The following is a 20,466-nucleotide window of genomic DNA, read 5'->3' on the forward strand; positions in this document are numbered from 1 at the left end:
TTTAAAGTTAACCCCTTACCTCCCACACTCCCCAATAGTTACCACAATATGTATATATATATATATATATATATATATATATATACTAGCTGGTCGCCCGGCGTTGCCCGGGTATGTAATTGGCTAGTGTTAGCTCTGTCCACTTTTTCTAATCCTAACACACAATTACCTAGTTTGTGAGCTTTGCGGTCTTTGGCATCAATAATTGGCTGTGGCTCCACTACTTTGAAAATCAATAGGTGAATTTTGATTAGCTTTTGTAGGCTCCACCTACTTTTCTGAATATTAATCCTAGTCACCCACTGTGCAAAGTTTAAGAACCCTGCCATTGACAGACAGTGTAAGAATGGCTGCAGTTTACATTCTGGCAGTTAAATTTTAATTTTTCTCCACCCACTGATGTCCTGATGTTTCCCGGGTATGTATTTGGCTGCTGTTGGCTGTGGCCACTTTTTCTAACCCTAACACACAATTGTCAATAGTCAATGACGAAGTTTGTGAGATTTGTGGTCTTTGGCATGAATAATTTTCATTGAAATGAAACACATCTGATTCGCTGTTTGTAGCCCCACCCCTTTTCTAAATATTTAACCCCAGTCACCCAATGATCAACTGTACCAGGTTTGAGGCTTGTGCCATTAACAGTGCAAAAATGGCAGCAATTAAATATTTGCCTTAAAAATCAATAGGTGAATTGTGATTGGTTTTTGTAGGGTCCACCCACTTTTCTGAATATTAATCCCAGTCACCCAGTGACCAACTGTGCAAAGTTTTAGAACCCCACAATTAATAGTGTAAGAATGGCTGCAGTTTACATTTTCCCAGTGAAATTTGTGTTTGTCTCCGCCCACTGAAGACTCGGCATTGCCCAGGTATGTATTTGGCTGGTGCTAGCTCTGCCCACTTTTTCTAACCCAAACACAAAATTACTTAATGACCAAGTTTGTGAGCTTTGAGGTCTTTGGCATCAATAATTTGCATTGAAATAAAATACATCTGATTGGCTGTGGCTCCACCCCTTTTCTGAATTTGAACCCCAATCACCCAATGGCCAACTGTACCAGGTACAGGTGATTAACAGTGTAAGAGGATTGTGCCATTAACAGTGCAAGAATGGCATCAATTAAATATTCCCCTTAAAGATTAATAGGTGGATTTTAATTGGCTTTTGTAGGCTCCACCCACTTTTCTGAATATTAATCTCAGTCACCCAGTGACCAACTGTGCAAAGTTTGAGAACCCTACCATTAATAGTGTAAGAATTGCTGCAGTTTACATTTTCTCAGTGAAATTTGTATTTGTCTCCGCCTACTGATGACCCAGCATTGCCCGATTATGTATTTGGCTGGTGTTGGCTGCGCCCACTTTTCCTAACCCTAACACACAATTACTCAATTACTCAATGACCAAGTTTGTGAGCTTTGCGGTCTTTGGCATCAATAACCTGCATTAAAATGAAACAAATCAGATTGGCTGTTTGGGGCTCCACCCCCTTATATAAATTTAAACCCCAGACACGCAATGATCAACTGTACCAGGTTTGAGGCTTGTGCCATTAACAGTGCAAGAATGGCAGCAATGAAATATTCCCCTGAAAAATCAATAGGTAATTTTTGATTGTTTTTTGTAGGCTCCACCCACTTTTCTGAATATTAACCCCAGCCACCCAGTAACCAACTGTGCAAAGTTTGAGAACCCTACCATTAACAGTGTAAGAATGGCTGCTGTTTACATTTTCCCAGTAAAATTTGTATTTGTCTCCGCCCACTTATGACCCGGCATTGCCCGCTTATGTATTTGGCTGGTGTTGGCTGTGCCCACTTTCCTAACCCTAACACACAACTAATCAATTACTCAATTACCAAGTTTGTGAGCTTTGCGGTGTTTGGCAACAATAATTTGCATTGGAATGAAACAAATCTTATTGGCTATTTGTGGCTCCACCCCCTTTCTGAAATTGAACCCCAGTCACCCAATGATCAACTATACCAGGTTTGAGGCTTGTGCCATTAACAGTGCAAGAATGGCAGAAATGTAAATATTTCCCTTGAAAATCATTAGGTGAATTTTGATTGGCTTTTATAGGCTCCAACCACTTTTCTGAATAATAATCCTAGTCACCCAACGACCAACTGTGCAAAGTTTGAGAACCCTACCATTAACAGTGTAAGAAAAACAAAAGTTTGCTTTCTTAAAACAGAAAGAATTTGCGATAATTCAGGTTGGAGTGAGCTTGAGATGTCTCCCAGTGCATCACTGCTGAATATATGCTAATTAACCATTGTTACCCTTAGAAGCTAAACACATTTCCAGAACCACTGGAATGCAATGATGTGTCAGCTTGTTAAATTGTACAGAGCCATAATAATCCAACACGCATACAGACTGTTTTGGATTGTTTGATCCTTATCAGTGCATGGCATAGATTAATTTGGCTCTACGCAGTAGGGCTTGTAACACCGAGACATGCTACCCAGCAAGTTCATGGTGACCCAGAACTCATTGGAGTGTGTAAGGGACTACAATGGTCCTAAAAGCCCCCTTACTAAGATGTTAAGAAAAACAAAAGTTTGCTTTCTTAAAACAGAAAGAATTTGCGATAATTCAGGTTGGAGTGAGCTTGAGATGTCTCCCAGAGCATCACTGCTGAATATATGCAAATTAACCATTCTACCCTTAGAAGCTAAACACACCTCCAGTGTAACAGTGTATGGCTGCAGTTTACATTTTCCAGTGAAATTTGTATTTGTCTCTTTTTGGTTATGGGAATAAAAAGTATCCTATACTTTATTCCAGGTAATGTACTATGTGTGTGCCAAATTTCATTCAAATCCGTTCAGCCGTTTCTGCGTGATCGAGTAACAAACATCCAAACATCCAAACATCCAAACATCCGAACTTTACCATTTATTATATTAGTAGGATATATATATATATATATATATATATATATATATATATATATATATATATATATATATATATATATATATATATTTATATATATATATATATATATATATATATATATATATATATATATATATATATATATATATATAATTTTATTCTTAAATACATAAATAGTTACCTTAGGCTTAGGGACTGAACTTTTTTAATATGTATGTCAGGAGGGTATATTGCTGTTACTTTATAAATTATGGGCTTGTAATTCGGGATGGACGCAAAGCTTACTGTACCTTTATTTCCAAATAAAATATTGGTGTCATACTTTTGGTGTGCATACTTTGCAATAACCGGGACAAATGGGCAAATAAAATGTGTGAGTTTTAATTACAGTAGCATGTATTATTGTAAAACTATAAGGCCAAAAACTGAGCAATAATATTTTTTTTTTCCATTTTTTTCTTCTTTTTCCATGTAGAACAGGGGTCTCAAACTCAATTTACCTGGGGGGCCGCAGGAGGCAAAGTCAGGATGAGGCTGGGCGACATAAGGGATTCCACAAAAAAAGTCAATCAGCAGCTACCGCCCCACGCACTTCCCCCCCCCCCCCCCCCCCCGGTCCTTTGCATCGATTTTTATTTCAAAATTAAATTCACACTGAAGCAAACTATTTTGTCTATTTTACCTTATAGTTCGCTTCAGTGCTCCCATTACAAGTAATCCCCCATGTCCCCACCGCAAAACGAGGGCTGCAGAGCCCCCAATTCGCCCGGGGGGCAATCCGCCGCCATTTCCTGGAAGGTACAGAGCTCTCAGCTTCAGCTCTGCCCCTCCTGACGTCAATCGCGGCGCATTGCCGCCTCTCCCCGCCCCTCTCTGTGAAGGAAGAGTGAGAGGGGCGGGCTGAGGCGGCGATGCGCCGCAATTGACATCAGGAGGGGCAGAGCTGAAGCTGAAAGCTCTGTCCCTTCCAGGAAATGCCAGCTGGATTGCCCCCCCCCCCGGGCGATTTGGGGGCTCTGCAGCCCTCGTTTAGCGGCGGGGATGCGGCGGATTACTTGGGAGCACTGAAGCGAACCATAAGGAAGCTTTTGCCGGCGCGGGCCACAAAATATTTTATTGAGGGCCACAAATGGCCCGCGGGCCGCGAGTTTGAGACCCCTGGTGTAGAATGAAGTCATTCTTAGCAAAACGTACCCCCCCCAATGAAAGCCTAATTGGTGGTGAAAAAAATAAGATAGAGATTGACAAGTGAAAATTGCTCTGGTTTTTTAAGGGGAAAACCCTTGGAGTTGGAGTGGTTAAAGAGGAACTGTAGTGAAAATAACATAATGAATGTTTTTTTTTTTACAATATTCATTTATAGGTTTACTCAGTGTTTGCCCATTCTAAAATCTTTCATCTCCCTGATGTACTTTCTGTAAATATGGAGGACCCCTACATATTCACCCACAGCCCATAGTAGGCCACAGGGCCGCCTACAGGCCATCAGCAGGGAGAGGCCCAGATAATTCTAGTGCCCAGTGAACACAGAGTCACACAAACTGGGCTGCTTCAGTAATGTACTATAAGTTTCCCTAATCCATCCCTGCTGCATTGCTTTTTCTAACTCTCCTCACCCACTCTGTTTGTGTATGCGTGTATGTTACATTACCCTGGGCTGGGCTAGTCACATCACACTGCTCTCTCCAGGCTCTGTCCTCCTTGTCCCGCCTCCCTGAGCTGGTGTTTCCTTGCTGGCCACCACCAGCTCAGCTCCACCCACCATGTCTCGTCCTCACTTCCTCACACTGCGCTGGAGCTGATGTGAGGAGGAGTGACAGAGAGCAGCAAACAGCCAGGAGAAGCATGTGTGTGACTCACTGCATGGTGTCACAACACAGACAGGACCCAGACAGCACTGCACAGCCAGGCTCTTAGAAAAAAAAGTATGTACTGATGGGTGAGATTTTCTTTAAAGGGCTATTATTATTTTTTTAAGATAAATCTTAATGAGGCATATTCTTAATGTGAACCTGAGATGTTGAAATGATGTGTATGTATAGTTACCTGGGGCTTCTTCCAGCCCCATGAGCACCGTGGCCTCTCTCGTCATCCTCTTTCTTGTGCTATGCCTCCCAGTAATCCGTCCAGCCGCACTCCTCTGCGCATATGCTGGTTTGCCGCGCACGCACCCCTTGTTGCACTCCCACAGACGGGAGCATTCTGTGCCTGCACAGTAATACATGCACAGAAGCCTACGACTGGTAGTGACTGACCAGATTACCAGGAGTCATAGCGGCCGGACGGAGGGGCCAAAGAGGACGGCAAGTGAGGCCACGTTCCTCATGGGGCTGTAGGAAACCCCAGGTAATTAAGGCCCAGCATACCATCTCAGGTACACTTTAAAAGATACCAGAGTCATAAGGGTCTCTCCCTCCTTTGTCACCTAAATGCCCCCTTGCAGCCTCTTCTGTGCAACTGAGTCAGCAAGTGAGTCGTACAGTAGAGCACAGGCACTGGCCCGGCTGTGCAAGTCCTTGATCGTGCAACCATGGCCAGGAGCAATGCACAACTCATGCCCACTGTTTCCCCTGTTCTCCCCCTATATAAAGTAAATCCTCCAGTGCAGCTCAGTCCAGGTCACCAGAGTTGGGCGGTAGTGCGTGGGCAGCCAGGAGTGCTCTGCGCACAACGGCACAATTGTGTGTCACCTGGGGGGGTAGCAATTTGTTTGCCCAGTATGGTGGGATCAGGGCATCCCCTGCACTGCTCCCCTGGACTCCATATCCATAATAAATCCCTCTGTAATTCTAGCGTGGCCTCCATGATTTACCCCACGGGCATTTTGTTGACATCATTGTGTGCCAAAAATTCTTGTTTTGGAAGCCACTTTTCTGGTTTTCAGCCAATGCAATACAAATTACAGTGGCTGTCTAAGTCCACTCAGCGCTAGTATCCTCTGAGGAGGTCCCGCGCACCCACCAAAGTCCTGTCGTTGAATGTCCATAGACAGCCTCTGTAATCTGCATTGCATTGGCTGGAAACTTAAAATTTGGCTTCCAAAAAAAAAAAGAATTTTTGGCACACAGTGACATCATCAAATGGCCACCGTGTAATCCCCGATCCCTGGAGGCCACCCACGTTACAGTAACAGAACTAGTGGTTTCCCACATGGATAGGGGGACAAGGACATTCCCTCCCGTGGCCCCTCTATCCATGTGGGAAACCGCTCATTCTGCTACTGTCACGTGGGTGGCCTCCAGAGACTAGGGATTAATGGGTAGACATTTTGTTGAGGCTACTGCTTTCCGAAAATTCTTGTTCCAAAGTGTCAATTTAAGGGTTTAATTCCTACGAAACTTTAAAACCGATTATCTCAAAAACGATATGGACTTTTCTCAAATGTTTTCACCATGTTCTTAAAGCCATTGTTACCCGATCAAAAAAACAGATACTCACCTAAGGAGAGGGAAGGCTCTGAGTCCTAATGAGTCTTCCCTCTCCTCTCCCGGTGCCCTCCGTGCTGCGCTGGCTCCCCCGTTCCAATCCTCCACCGCTGAGGACTTCGGAAGTCTTCGGGAGCACTCGGGCTCCCGAAGACAGACGGCTCCATACTGCGCACGCGCGAGTGCGTCATAGAGGGCGCTCGCGCATGCGCAGGATGGAGCGGCCCGTCTTCAAGAGCCCGAGTGATCCCAAACACTTCCAAAACCTCCCTTCGGCGGCGGAAGTGGCAGTATTTGACCTCACTGGTCGAATGCTGCTACGGGGGATTCTGAGCAGGACCGGGCACCGGGAGAGGAGAGGAAAGTCTCATTAGGACTCAGAGCCTTCCCTCTCCTTAGGTGAGTATCTGACTTAAGTTTTTTTTAGATCGGGTAACATTGACTTTAATGGCCGCTCTAACATATATAGCAAGTTTGGTGACCATAGCATGTATGGGGGCTTTTTTATTAACGGCCGAAATCGCTGCCATTGAATTTAATAGAAAATGCTTGCGGAACACCAAACTTTGGAACTTGGAATTTGCCTGCGGTACACACCAAGTTCCAACAGAATCGGACTTTGGCTGTTGTGATCGACTCTGTTCATGAGAAGCAGCCCCCCCCCCCCATTCCATGTGCAGCCCCTTTTCCATGTGTAACATCCATGTACAGCAGCCTCTCTTTCATGTACAGCTCTCTTCAGCAGCAGCATCCCTTTTCCTTGTTTCTTTCCAGTTGCTGCATTCCCTTTCAATTTGCAGCCTCCTCCTCCATATGCAGCAGCCCTTCTTCAATGTACAGCCGTCGCCCTTAGGCTGCAGTCGCCCAAAGCCTGGGCCTTTGTGGCCTCTCCAGAAGTCTGGCCCTGATGGTGTTTGAATTTATCTTTATTACTTATATTGGTTTCTGATCTAGTGATTGATGATATGTTTCCTTTAATTTACAGTAAAAATTTATGATATTGATACAAGATGTCCTTCTGAACCTTCTTGACTGGCGCCATTTTCTTCTGGCGGCTGTCCAATCCCCTTTGAAAATCTAATTTGTGTGCTTGTTGCTCTGCATCTTAATAATAGTCATATATTGATTTTTCTCCATACCTTTCTCCAATTGCTTTACTGACAATTATTATGATGTCAAACATTATATACGTTTTCCCTACTTAAACGGCACATCTTTGTGGACAAATGGCAATGAGCTCACTATATAATACATCTTTTTTGTTTTTATGTATCCCTTATTATTGCAATCTATTATAATTGCTTGTGTGTGCCCATTTCCCTTTAACCCACAAATGGTTCCATCATGCTCTTTAGAATTACCCGCACCTGACCCGCAACCCGATTACATCAAAACGGGTACCCAAACCCGCCCTGCATTTCGGGTAACCCGCGGGTACCCAACCCGATGCCCTGTGCGGGTCTAATTTTTAGACCTGCACCTGCAGCACTGCTACCCGCACCCGACCCACAATCTGTTACCTGCATCTGGTACCCACACCTGACCCGCACACCCGCACCCGACCCGCAACCCGATAAAAATCAAAATGGGTACCCGAAAGCGACCCACATTTCAGGTAACTCGTGAGTACCTGACCCGATGCCCTGTGCGGGTCTAATTTTTCAGACCCGCACCTACAGCCCCGCTACCCGTACCCGGCCAGCAACCCGCTTTCTGGTGAGTCTGGTACCCGCACCCACAGACCTGTTACCTGCACCCAACCTGCAACCCGATATAAATCAAAACAGGTACCCAAACCCGACCCGCATTTCGAGTAACCCGCGGGTACCTGAGTAACTTTACTTTTTCTTAACTTCTGTTTTTCATATTAGTGTGGCTCTGTAATATTAACAAGCTGGCACATCATTGCATTCCAGCGGTTCAGGGACAACAAAGAGATGATTTGCATATTCAGCAGTGATGCACTGGGAGTGGGAGGCATCTCAGAGCTGGGTACTCTGTACTTTTTCCTTCTTCCTTATTTCCTATTTCTTTCGTATTCATCACATGAAAACCCACCACAAACGTTTTATTACTTTTTAGATTTTATATTGCCCACGTTTTTAACTTTCCTCCCCCTATTCTCTCTTCACAACATCCGGTCTGGTTGCCTGGAGAAAGCCCAGTGATTGGGTGACACAGCACTAGCGTGTCCAATGTGTGCGTGCATTTTCTGCCCACTCTCTTTATTTTTATTTTATTTGTTATGGGTGTTTATTTGTATATTAGTTGACCTAAGCCCATTTAAAAACAGGCTCTAGATCTGTCACCGCCGCCACATATCAGCCTGCCGCGCACACACATGCCCAGCTGGCCCCCTGGCCCGTCCTGCTCCTGTCCCAACGGCTGTCCGTGCGGGACATGCACAGTAGCACAAACGCACGGACACACACACAGGGACAGGACGCAGAGACACTTAGGTTTTATTGTATAGGATGCGGAAAATGTCAGCACTATATAAATACTAAATAATAATAATTATAAATAATATCAATGTGGAGGTGAAACATTGACCTTACTTCTGTGTTAGGAATGCACTTTGTATATGACGGTTATGAGTCAGGAAAACATTGATGCACACAAGCCATTGTTCTTTTGGTGGTCTATTACATGCTCAGTGGTATCTGGGAAAGTACAAAGTTAACAATGTTTGATCGCCTTTTTTGTGTAAGTTGTGGATAGTGAGTTGTCCACTGAGAGTGAAGTGAAGCCTCCTCCGGTTTTAATGCTTATACATGACAAGATCTTTGTGTGCTTAAAGAGGGATTGTCAGCCACAAAATCCAATTCCATTTACCCACTGCTCTGTGTTCATAGTGCAGCCTGGAACCTTACCCTGCATTGCAAGTACTCCAGTCTAATCAGAAATGTTTCTGCTGTAATCAATCATATCTCAGCCAAGCTCTATTTGGTACATTGCCGACAAGAAGGAAACTTGTCATCACCCCTCCCACATTCCTGCTCCTCACTGATTGGCTGGGGGTAGTCCAGTGTGAAGCTAGTGCTGAAATCTGATCTTGCTGTGCTCACATGATTACAAAGAAACAAGCAAGCTAGCTATGACAGAACAGATTCTAGGGGGGGGGGGGGAAGTAAGGGAGGAAATGACATCAGAATTAGCTTCAGTCAGAGGGAATCAAAATGGAAAATGCCTATAACTGAATTCTCTTTATTTACTGTATAAAATTCACAGAAAATCAAAACGTGTACAGTACAATACATGTGTTATGTAAGTAGAGCAAGTAGTTATCTACTTATATATGTGTTGTTTGTTCCCTGGCATAGTATGGCTGGTCCTGCTGCTTTAACAGACGACTTTCCTGACACTGTCTCCAGCACACGGCTTTCCACCGTTCTGCGGGGCTGGGTTATTGCACTGCCGTGTTTGACTCTTCTCATGTTCTACACAGGAGGAGGAGTCATGCCAGCAGCTCCATCGGCCATTGATAGCTGGAGAAGGCTCTGCAAAGAAAGAGATACACAGTCAAAAGAAGCAGATCTCTGAACCTCAAAGCAAAGTGCTATCATACTATGTCATAGGGATGGTCGGTAATGACTACTTCCGATTCTGCCAAAATTCCGACTTGCTCCAATTGCCATTTTTCCAATGTCCCGTTTTTCCATTTTACAGATTTTGCATTTTCTGGGGAGTATTTTATTAATCATTTTATTTTTTGCACCAAACAATGTAAAAAATATAAAATAAATTGGAAATCAGAAAATATGAAGACGGGAATCGAGTGATTGGTCTAGAATTACCGCTGTAATCCAATTTTTGCAGAAAAATTCTGCATTCTCTGACTGGTCCAATGCTTCCGAATTCTGTGACTACTGTGTTGCGGTAAATCGGATTTCTGCGTATTGCCAATTTCCAATCGGAAATTAGGAAATTTCAATGTCAAGGAGTCCGAATGAGAATCTCTAATGTGTAAGAGAGCCTACACAAGGCAAGTTGTGATAAAACAAAAACATTCAAAATCTGGGTTGGAGTTGGAGAACGTGATCCAAAAATGCTGCAGTAGGAACAGAGCTGGGACAAGGTCCTCCAGGCAGCACCTAAGGCCCCGTTCACACTTGCATTTTGGCAAGTAAATGGACCGGATCCTGATCGGATCCTGATCGGATCAGGACCTGATCAGAACCGTACGCTTCCTATCCGGATCCGGTCCGTTTGCATCAGGCATGCATCAGGTTGCCATCCGGATTCGTGGGCAAAAAATAGTGAAATTTAAAATAGTGAAATTTAAATAAAAAAATGTTGGGGTCAGCAGAAGGTGCACCTGGTGCACCTGTAGAATCAGGTTCCTCCGCTGTAGGCCTCACCTTCACCTCCGACATTCTGCCAAACAGCTCCAGCACGTCTGTCACTGCTGCTCCACTCCAGACATGCTTGGCCCATGTGTCCCCATCCGAAATGGCCGCTATGCATAGGAAGTGGGGTAGAACGTCAGGTTTTTGTAGACAGTGTGTTCTGTGCCTTCCGTACCCCATTGGTTTCTGTGTTCCGGATGGTGCTGTCAGGCTCAGGTCCGGCTCCGGTCCGGGTGCGTGGGCCGGAGATCCGGACCCAAAAAATAGAGCATGTTGGAAAAGTGTCCGGAGTCTGGATACGGTCCGGCTCCGTACTGTACGGAACGGACACGTGTGAACGTCCACATAGACTTTGCATTGCTATGCGGAATGTACGTTCCGTTTGTACAGTATACGGTCCGGATCAGATCAGGAAAATCCGGACAGGGAACGCTAATGTGAACCGGGCCTAGGGCTGAGACACCAAAGTGCACCCCTCTATCCCTCCCACCCACCCCAGCTATCACACACTGATTGCTATTGGAAGAAACGGCGCCCAGGGCCCCCAACACCTTAATCTCTAGTTATTTTGCTTGCAGTCACTGCCATGTATCCCCTTTTCTTATTTCTCTCTGCTTCAAACACAATAGGGGAATGATAGCTGAGTGAGTTGTGTGCCCCCTCCTACACTGTGCCCTGAGGCTGGAGCCTCTGCCTCGTCCCGGCCCTGAGTAGCAAAAGGTGTGGGGTTAGCTTTTGAAAGATTACAGTCTCGTAGAATAGAAAAAAACTTTATTTGGAAACATGCTAATTCGGTAGCATTTTAGTCATGCTCCCTATGGTCCGTCTGGACCCAACTGACAGTTGCAAGTTTGTCACCTTATAGCAGAGAACTTATTTTTTCAACAAAATCCTGCAAAAGCTGAAATACTGTATAAAGCACTGCAAACTGCCTGAATGACCTGTGCCCAGAAACTGTCCTGATGCCATTAATAAACATCTAGATATGTACATGAAAGCAGAGCAGAAATTGTAGCGAAGATGAGGATATCCTTGATAATACACTAACATTTAACATGTATAAAGTAAACATTACATCTTTAAAGCGGTATCGTCACCATAAAAATCAAATTTCAACTTCAACTGGTCTGAGTGTATTAAGTGATAAAGATACTAATCCTGCATTCAAAACTTTCAAAACATTTTCTGCTGTTATGATTTGAAGTTATCTCATACCTTAGAAGCACTGGCTCTTTAGTAGTCGGTGCCAAAGAATTGCATGCTGGGGGTTCTTTTTATCTATAATATATTCCTCCTCTCCCCTTTATTTCCCTGTCTGCTGCTTATCTGAAACCTGATCCCCTACTCACTTGTGTTTACAAGCAAGGCTGAGGCGACTCAGTGATTGGAGGAGACAAGAAAAAAAGTAAAGGGCAGAAATTACATCACGAGTTAGCCTTTACTGTGGGCAAAAGACATGGCCCCCCACCAGGAACAGAATTCTCGTCATTTACTATATAGCATTCACTGAAATCAAAACGTGGACAGTATAATAATAAATGTGTTATGTAAGTAGATCAAGTATTTATCTACGTATATATGTGTTTTTTTCCCTGGAATAGTATGGCTGATCCTCCTGCTTTAAAAAGGTATCATTGAAATCGGGCACATGCAGCTTCAGTAAAAATCGGGAACCGCCATGGACTTCCATGTAAAATATCAGGAAGCTGATGCCAAAGCATAAATTCGAGTGCATGGCAGCGCCTGAGATTTACCAATTTCGTTGGGTTTTTCTTACCTTTTTTGTCCAGCACCAAAACGGAAATTCGGGTACATGTTGGTGCCTAATGTTTACTAATTTTGCAGGGTTTTTCTTGCCTTTTTATGTGTAATGTACCAATGTATTGAAGGTTTTTTTTCCTTTCTCTTGGCATGTGTGGGGGAAGGGTTAAGGGTTCGGTGTTAAGACCAGGGTGTGTACCCATCGTGGGTGCGTGTATGTGTGTTAAGTGTTAGGCTTCAGTACCAGGGTTTGTGCAGGGAGGTTAAGTGTTAGGCATCAGCACCGGGGTTTGTGCGGGGGGGGGGGTGGGGGGGTTAGTGTTAGGCATCAGCACCGGGGTTTGTGCAGGGGGGGGGTTTAAGTGTTAGGCGTCAGCACTGGGGTTTGTGCACGGGGGGTTAAGTGTTAGGTGTCAGCACCGGGGTTTGTGCGGGGGGTGGGGGGTTAAGTGTTAGGCGTCAGCAGTGGGGTTTGTGCAGGGGGGGTTAAGTGTTAGGCGTCAGCACCAAGGTTTGTGTGTGCAGGGGTTAAGTGTTAGGCATCAGCACCAGGGTTTGTGTGTGGGGGGGTTAAGTGTCAGGCATCAGCACCGGGGTTTGTGCGCGGGGGGTTAAGTGTTAGGTGTCAGCACCGGGGTTTGTGCGGGGGAGGGGGGGGGGGTTAAGTGTTAGGCGTCAGCACTGGGGTTTGTGCAGGGGGGGGTTAAGTGTTAGGCGTCAGCACTGGGGTTTGTGCAGGGGGGGTTAAGTGTTAGGCGTCAGCACTGGGGTTTGTGCAGGTGGGATTAAGTGTTAGGCGTCAGCACCAAGGTTTGTGTGTGCAGGGATTAAGTGTTAGGCATCAGCACCGGGGTTTGTGCACGGGGGGTTAAGTGTTAGGCATCAGCACCGGGGTTTGTGCAGGGGGGTTTAAGGGTTAGGCATCAGGAAGGGTGTTGGTGTGGGTGGACAGTTAAGGTTAAGCGTTGGGGGGGGGGGGGGGTTCTGTGTGAGAGTAGGGGTAGATTTAGCTATAGTAAAATATCGGTAAGATTTATTTTGCATAGTGACATTGATAATATTGCCATGCACCTTGTCTGCTTGTTTTGCTTTGTGAATTGGCTAGCACTGGATGTGCCTTGCTGCTGCTTCAACTTGATACATGCTGCTACTTGATGTGCTTAACTGAGGTGACTTGCTAGCCTGATGGGACGCTGAGTACTCCATTTTGTTTCATTGGATGATCATGTGCACAATATAGGAGGCTATATGATATGAAGAAATCATTATGTACTGGATGAATGTTCTGGAATCCATTTTTCAAATGAACTTCCTATGATATCCATAAATCTCTGCTTGTGAGGGATTCGGCAACATTTTTTCATAACAAGGTTTTGATCTATTTTTGCAGGGCTGCGCAGCCATTAACACGTGTGCACACGATCCAGCGATACATCTATGTTCAGGAGGGGGAGAGTATAGGGGACGCCTGGGTGGGTATGTGCATGGATGGGGTGGGGGATGGGCTATATGGTGGGATTTTTATCTTGCAGTTTTTAATAATGAGCATATGTTTGAATAAAGTTTTGTATTTTTGAATAAGACTGATTTGTATTCAATCAGGTCTCACTCCTCCTTTACTCTATCTCATAGTTTGTACTAAGATTTACAATTAATTTACTATGGAAAATTAACACCGTAAATAGTAGAATATTGGTAGATGTACTGATTTTCTACTATCTGCATTTTCCCTGCTCCCGTTTTCCTCTGACACCCGTAATTCAGGTATGCTTTTAAAGAGGACCATCAGTAAAAAAACCACTATGCTGATTTAAACCAGGGACCAGATATAAAGGCATAGACATGGCGTAAATAGTGATTAGTAAGGGAGCCTTTTGATCAAGGATCCTTTGAATTCCGAGGACCATGCTGCTCCCTATTTCACATAAGCCCCGCCCCCCTCCCAAAGAAAGCCCTGACCCTCAACTGCAGGAAGCTCCGCCGCTCTTCTGTACAAAGCTCCATCTCTCTTCTACGTGAAGCTCCGCCCCTATTCTTCATTAGTAACCAGTGACCTCTTTCTTTCTTACTCCCTCTCCCCCCCCAAGTATCCGATAATCCTCCGGAAGACACAGTGGGACATGGGGGGGGAGGAATAAGAGGAACGATAAATACCGTTTTAAAGTTACTACATATCCCTAAAACGATAAATATGGTTTTAAAAGATTTATCGGCAGCAACATGCGCCATTTTTTCTGCCGCGCCATTTTTTACTGTACCCCTGGGAGGACCCTATAAAATGTATCATATTAATAACAAGTGCAAAACATACTTGATAAAGTTTTGAATTGTACAGAAGTAGAGACATCCCTTGTGGGAAAACACAACTTTTATAAAATATTCCTACAGCCAGTCCAGATCACTTACTTTCATGCAGCTCAGACTTCAGTTTCTCGCAGGCCAGACCCTCGAAGCGCGGAGGACACTGGCACCAGCATTCACCGTCCACCAATATCGTCGTGCCTCCGTTCCTACATGGCTGGCATTTACACACACTGTATTCATCCATGTAATCCTGAATGGCCTTTTCCAGGTATTTGCTTTTATTGTAAGCATTCTTCATGTCTACTGGGATCAGGGTAAAAATTGGTTGTGACTGCAGAAAGAAAAAGAAAACAGTTAAATACGAGTTTGAAAAAGAGCTATATATTGGGTTCAAAGCCTACTCCTTAAAGTGAACCTGAGACTGATCCTGAGGCGCTTAGCTTTGAACCAGACCTATTTATTTATTTTATTTATTTATTTATGAATTTATATAGCGCCGACATATTACGCAGCGCTGTACAGAGTATATTGTCTTGTAATTAACTGTCCCTCAGAGGGGCTCACAATCTAGTCCCTACTATAGTTATATGTCTATGCATGTATTGTGTAGTGCATGTATCATAGTCTAGGGGGAAGCCAATTAACTTATCTATATGTTTTTGGAATGTGGGAGAAAACTGGAGTGCCCGGAGGAAACCCACGCAGACACAGGAAGAACATACAAACTCCTTGCAGATGTTGACCTTGCTGGGATTCAAATGGGAACCTAGCATTGCAAGGCAAGAGCGCTAACCACTATGCACTGTGCTACCATAGTTATATACTCCTTTCTATGGCCTGATGAAGCAGGATATGCCTGCGAAACGCGTTGCACAGGACTTTTGGAGTATGTAAATATTTTTGTTGAACATTATTAACAGTATCTTGTGTCTACATGAGGAAGGAAAGTCCACCACTGCCTCTATCTGCTTGTACGTTACCTGAGTCCACCCTTGGTGGAGGGGTGTTACCCCTTTCTTCCAATCTGCAGAGGGTGACTTCTTAAAGAGAGTCTGAAGCCATTTAATTTAGCTTTTTTTATTGCCCAATTATCTTAAGTATTAAGATTCGCCGCATCCTCACGGCAGAACGAGGTATTTATCTCCCCGAAATCCCCGGGGCAAAATTGTGCTTCCTTGAAGAGGCAGAGCTTTGCACCATCGTTCTGCCTCTGGTCCAGTCAATCTCCACCTCTCCCCGTCCCTCTCAGTTTTCTTTCACTGAGATTGACTGGACTGGAGTCAGAGCTACTGCAAAAAGCTCTGTCTCCCCCGGGAAGCAAAATCTATGGCCTGGAAAGTCGGGAAATTTTGCCCCAGGATTTTGGGGGGATAAATACCTCATTCTGCTGTGGGGATGCCGCGAATCAGCTTTGATCGTAATGCTTAAGATAACTGGGCAATAAAAAGAGCTAAATGAAATGGCTTCAGACACCCTTTAATCCTGAGTGGGGACAGGTCTAATCTCCCCACCTGCCTTTACAGTGGTTGCCTGGATGGTAACCCTGGTTTTCGAGTATAATTGTAAACTTGCCTTATTAAATCCAACTACCAGTACATACTACACTATATTGGGCTCTCTGTGTTCCCATTTTGTGTTTCTGATACTGATTCTAACAAAAAAGTTATTTACTTACCTAGGAAGAGGGAAGTGCCTGGATCCTCTAGAGGCTTCCAGTGTACCCCTGGCTTCCAATGTTTCAGCACGTGGACAAAAAGTTTGTTGGGTAGATAATTGTGGCCTCGCTCACTGCCGTGTCCCCGTACCGTGACTGCACAAGTATGTCCGTGGCTGCAACTATGCAGACGTGGCTATACTCACAGCAGCACAGTAAGGGGAGGGCAGCTGCTATCTTCCGCAGGGTTTTGGGCAGCGGCGGTGGTCTGGAGGAGGACACAGAAAGCTTCTGGAGGATCCAGAGTCTTCCCTCCTCCGAGGTATCTGTTTTGTTTTGCTTTCGTTAGGATCCGCCCTCTGGGTTTCTCTTAATTGTTTAAAGCAATCTTGAAGTGGAAAAAAAAATCATGATCTAATGAATTGTATGTGTAGTACTGATAATTAAAGGGGCACTACAGCGAAAAACTGTAAAATTAAAAATATGTGCAAACATACACAAATAAGAAGTACATTTTTCCAGAGTAAAATGAGCCATAAATTACTTTTCTCCTATGTTGCTGTCACTTACAGCAGGTAGTAGAAATCTGACAGAAGTGACAGGTTTTGGACTAGTCCATCTCTTTATAGGGGATTCTCAGGGATATATTCATTTTCAAAAGCACTTAGTGAATGGCAGTTGCTCTGTCCAACTGCCAAAGAACTGCGTAGGGAGCAGGGAAGCTGGCCAGCATCTTTGTTTAAATCCTTTTCCAGGAATATCTTTATAAAAAATAAAAGCCTTGCTCAGAATGCCCTATGAAGAGACGGACTAGTCCAAAACCTGTCGCTTCTGTCAGATTTCTACTACCAACTGTAAGTGACAGCATTATAGGAGAAAAGTAATTTGTGGCTCATTTTACTCCGGAAAAATGTACTTCTTATTTGTTTTTCGCTGTAGTGCCCCTTTAATAGAACTTTACTAGCAAAGAAAAGAGTCTCATGTTTTTACTTTCAGTTATATAGCTCTGTTTTGCATAACATTGCATCATACAGTTTGAAGAGCACACTCTGTCTTTTTAACCGGTTCCAGACCAACGCATTTGAAATCTACGTCCTGCATAAGGCTGTGCGGATCTGACAGGATGCAGATTTCAACACTTGTGGTAATGCGGTTCCGCTGCTCCCCGCCGCAGATCACTCGCCCTGCCATCTATATGATTGCAGAGCTGTGTGAGCCGGTCAGGAGCCGATTTCATTGGCTCAGGGCCCTGTTACCACTGTAAGCCACTCCCATTGGCTTACATTGATTGACAGCGTCAGGAGCCAATGAAAACGGCTTCTGACCTGCTCACAAAGCTCTACTGAGAGAGAGGGACCTGCAGCAGGGACAGAACAGCATGACCGGCGAGGGCGGCGGATGATTGTGGCTATTCATCGGTAAGCGCAATCTCTGGTCCTTAAAGAGGAACTTCAACCAAGAATTCAACTTTATCCCAATCAGTAGCTGATACCCCCTTTTACATGAGAAATATATTGCTTTTTACAAACAGACCATCAGGGGGCGCTGTATGACTGATATTGTGGTGAAACCCCTCCCACAAGAAGCTCTTAGGACCGCGGTGCTCCTGGCAAACTGCCACAATGTAACAACGTTCACAGACAGGAAATAGCTGCTTACAGCTGTCTATAACGGCCAAAACAGCTAGCAGCAGCTACATAACCTGCCCACAGTAAAAATGTCACCATGTAATAAATGTCAGAATGTAAATCGGGGAGAGGAAAGATTTTACAATGAGCAAACACTGACTAAATCATTTATACATAATTATTGTAAAAACTAAGCACTTTTTTTTATTACATTATTTTCACTGAAGTTCCTCTTTAAGGTGGCAGAGACTGCTGGTTCGGAAGTAGTTAAGCTATAAAACAAAGCAGAAATAATGACCCTTTGAACTTTCCTGCAGTAAAACCTTATCTCAAGCTGTCTCTCACTGTTTCTTGGCTGTTTAAAGAGAAACCGTGACCAAGAATTGAACTGATATTGTGGTGAAACCCCTCCCACGAGAAACTCTGAAGTCCATGGTACTCCTGGCAGTTTCCTGTCTGTGAACCTTGTTGCATTGTGGGAAATAGCTGTTTACAGCTGTTTCCAACTGCCAAAACAGCAAGCAGCAGCTACCTACCTCACCTCCCAGCAGTAAAAATGTCACCATGTAATAAATGTCAGAATGTAAATTAGGGATTTAAAAGATTTTACAATGGGCAAACACTGACTAAATCATTTATATATAATTATTGTAAAAATGAAGCACTTTTTTTATTAATTTATTTTCACTGGAGTTTCTCTTTAAGGCCTCTTTTCCACGGACAGTTGATAGTCAGTGAAATGCCTCTCAAACTCTTACAACTGTTTGCTGCTGGCTGGTAACTGTTCACTGCTGCCTGGTAACTGCTTGCTGAGCGCCCAGCTTAACAGTCCGTGGAAAACAGCCCAGAGCTTCAAAAAACAGGACTGTATTCGACTCAGGTTGGGTGGAAGTGCTCAGAGAAGCTCTTTTGCATAGATAACTAAAGTTTTTCTTTTAACTCTTCCTGTACTGGGAAACAGTATTCGACTTATCTTGCCAATAATAATCTATTTCTTAGCTGCACTATACATACAATTATTTATCGCATAAGTAGGGATGCTATTCCGAGTAGCTACCTACTCGTAGCTACTCGGAATCGAAAAGTTAAGTACAGCAGCTGTGGGGGCGGGTGAGGGAGGGTTAGCTTACCCATGCTGCCGTCTATTCCAAAGCGATCCAATCGCATTGCACTTTGCGTTCCAAGTCGTGTTCCAGAACTTCCAGTCACTACCAAGCTTCCACCTTCAACCCGGAAGGAGGAAGTATGGTAGTGACATGGAACACGAACGCAGGGTGCAACACGATTGGAGCACTTTGAAACAGATGGCAGCATGGGTAAGTTAACCTTCCCTCATCCGCCCCCACAGCTGCTGTAATTAACTTTTCGATTGTGAGTAGCTACTCGGAAGAGCATCCCTACCCATGAGTTTATTTTCAGATTTGCTTTAAAGTTAGCCAATAATTATTATATTGTTTCAAAACTTACTGCTTTTACTTGTGTTTATGTAAAGTGAAATTTTCACAAATTCAACCATCTCTATTCCTGAAACCCATCACTCTGCATCCTACTTCCCAACATTACATCCTCACATGGTAAGTGTTCCCTCTGCCTCCATATCACATCCCCTACCAACACGTCTTCTACAGTTCCCACCCCACATTACACAACACCTCCGACACATATCAGAACATGCTTGAGCAAAGCCTATACTTAAAGGAAAGCTTAAAGTGAACCAGAAACGAAGCCCCCTCATTTATTTTACCATATATATCAGTGGGAACTGTGACGGACATTACGGAAAGTTGTGCGCAAAATCGCCATCGACTTTCGCATGGTCGTGCACAGTTCCTGTCAGTCTTGGGTAAATGCACAATAGATGTCAATTTCCCTCTCTCTTACTGAGAACAGTAACCTCCCCCACATCCTGTTGAGGTCAGGAAAGAATTCACAAGTGGCCAGACCACCTGGGGAGCAGCATTTGGTCACATAGCTCATGTTCCACCAAACCAGCTCAAACTGGTTGAACTTTAAATTTCCCTCCAAAAACTCATAGCTTCACACAATGGGAACATTTACTTTATTAATAATTCAAAATAGGTTTGGCACAGCAAGACCAAAATTACTTTTTCTGATACCTAGGAAACAGTTCTATCGTTCACCTAAAGTGCACGTTTCTAGCTATCAGGGATCCATATAGAAACCACTTTATCCGGCCTGCGTAGAGCAAATTCGACAGACTAGGCGTGTATAGACTCATTTAATACAGAGTCGCATGCTGCTTATGAATATGGTCGCGCATTTGCGATGCACCCATCTGGGGCGGAATTACACAAAATATTAATAATTGGTACATTCCTTGCTCCAAGTCTGGGGGTGGCAACCTGACTTTCAGGAGGTAACCCTGCCTCAAACACACCTACTTTCCAGGTAGTGACCGCCCCAAAACTCTGGTC

The 20,466-nt window shown here is 44.3% G+C and overlaps 2 protein-coding genes across 2 annotated transcripts in view; both read right to left on the minus strand.

Moving 5' to 3' along the window:
* LOC137528965 (complement component C9-like) overlaps window positions 1-4,582 on the minus strand; it is a 209,585-nt gene extending 205,003 nt beyond the window's left edge. The window contains exon 1 of the mRNA XM_068250811.1: window positions 4,562-4,582. The gene's annotated coding sequence lies outside the window, so the exon portion shown is untranslated. The remainder of the gene's footprint in view (window positions 1-4,561) is intronic.
* A 4,944-nt stretch (window positions 4,583-9,526) lies between these two features.
* LOC137528978 (complement component C9-like) overlaps window positions 9,527-20,466 on the minus strand; it is a 93,142-nt gene continuing 82,202 nt past the window's right edge. The window contains exons 10-11 of the mRNA XM_068250814.1: window positions 14,852-15,080; window positions 9,527-9,835 (exon numbers count right to left, since the gene is read on the minus strand). Coding sequence (XP_068106915.1) covers window positions 9,678-9,835; window positions 14,852-15,080 — 387 coding nt within the window. The 3' untranslated portion in view covers window positions 9,527-9,677. The remainder of the gene's footprint in view (window positions 9,836-14,851; window positions 15,081-20,466) is intronic.

The sequence above is a fragment of the Hyperolius riggenbachi genome, chromosome 1, assembly GCF_040937935.1.
Source record: "Hyperolius riggenbachi isolate aHypRig1 chromosome 1, aHypRig1.pri, whole genome shotgun sequence".
In the NCBI taxonomy this organism is placed as follows: domain Eukaryota; kingdom Metazoa; phylum Chordata; class Amphibia; order Anura; family Hyperoliidae; genus Hyperolius; species Hyperolius riggenbachi.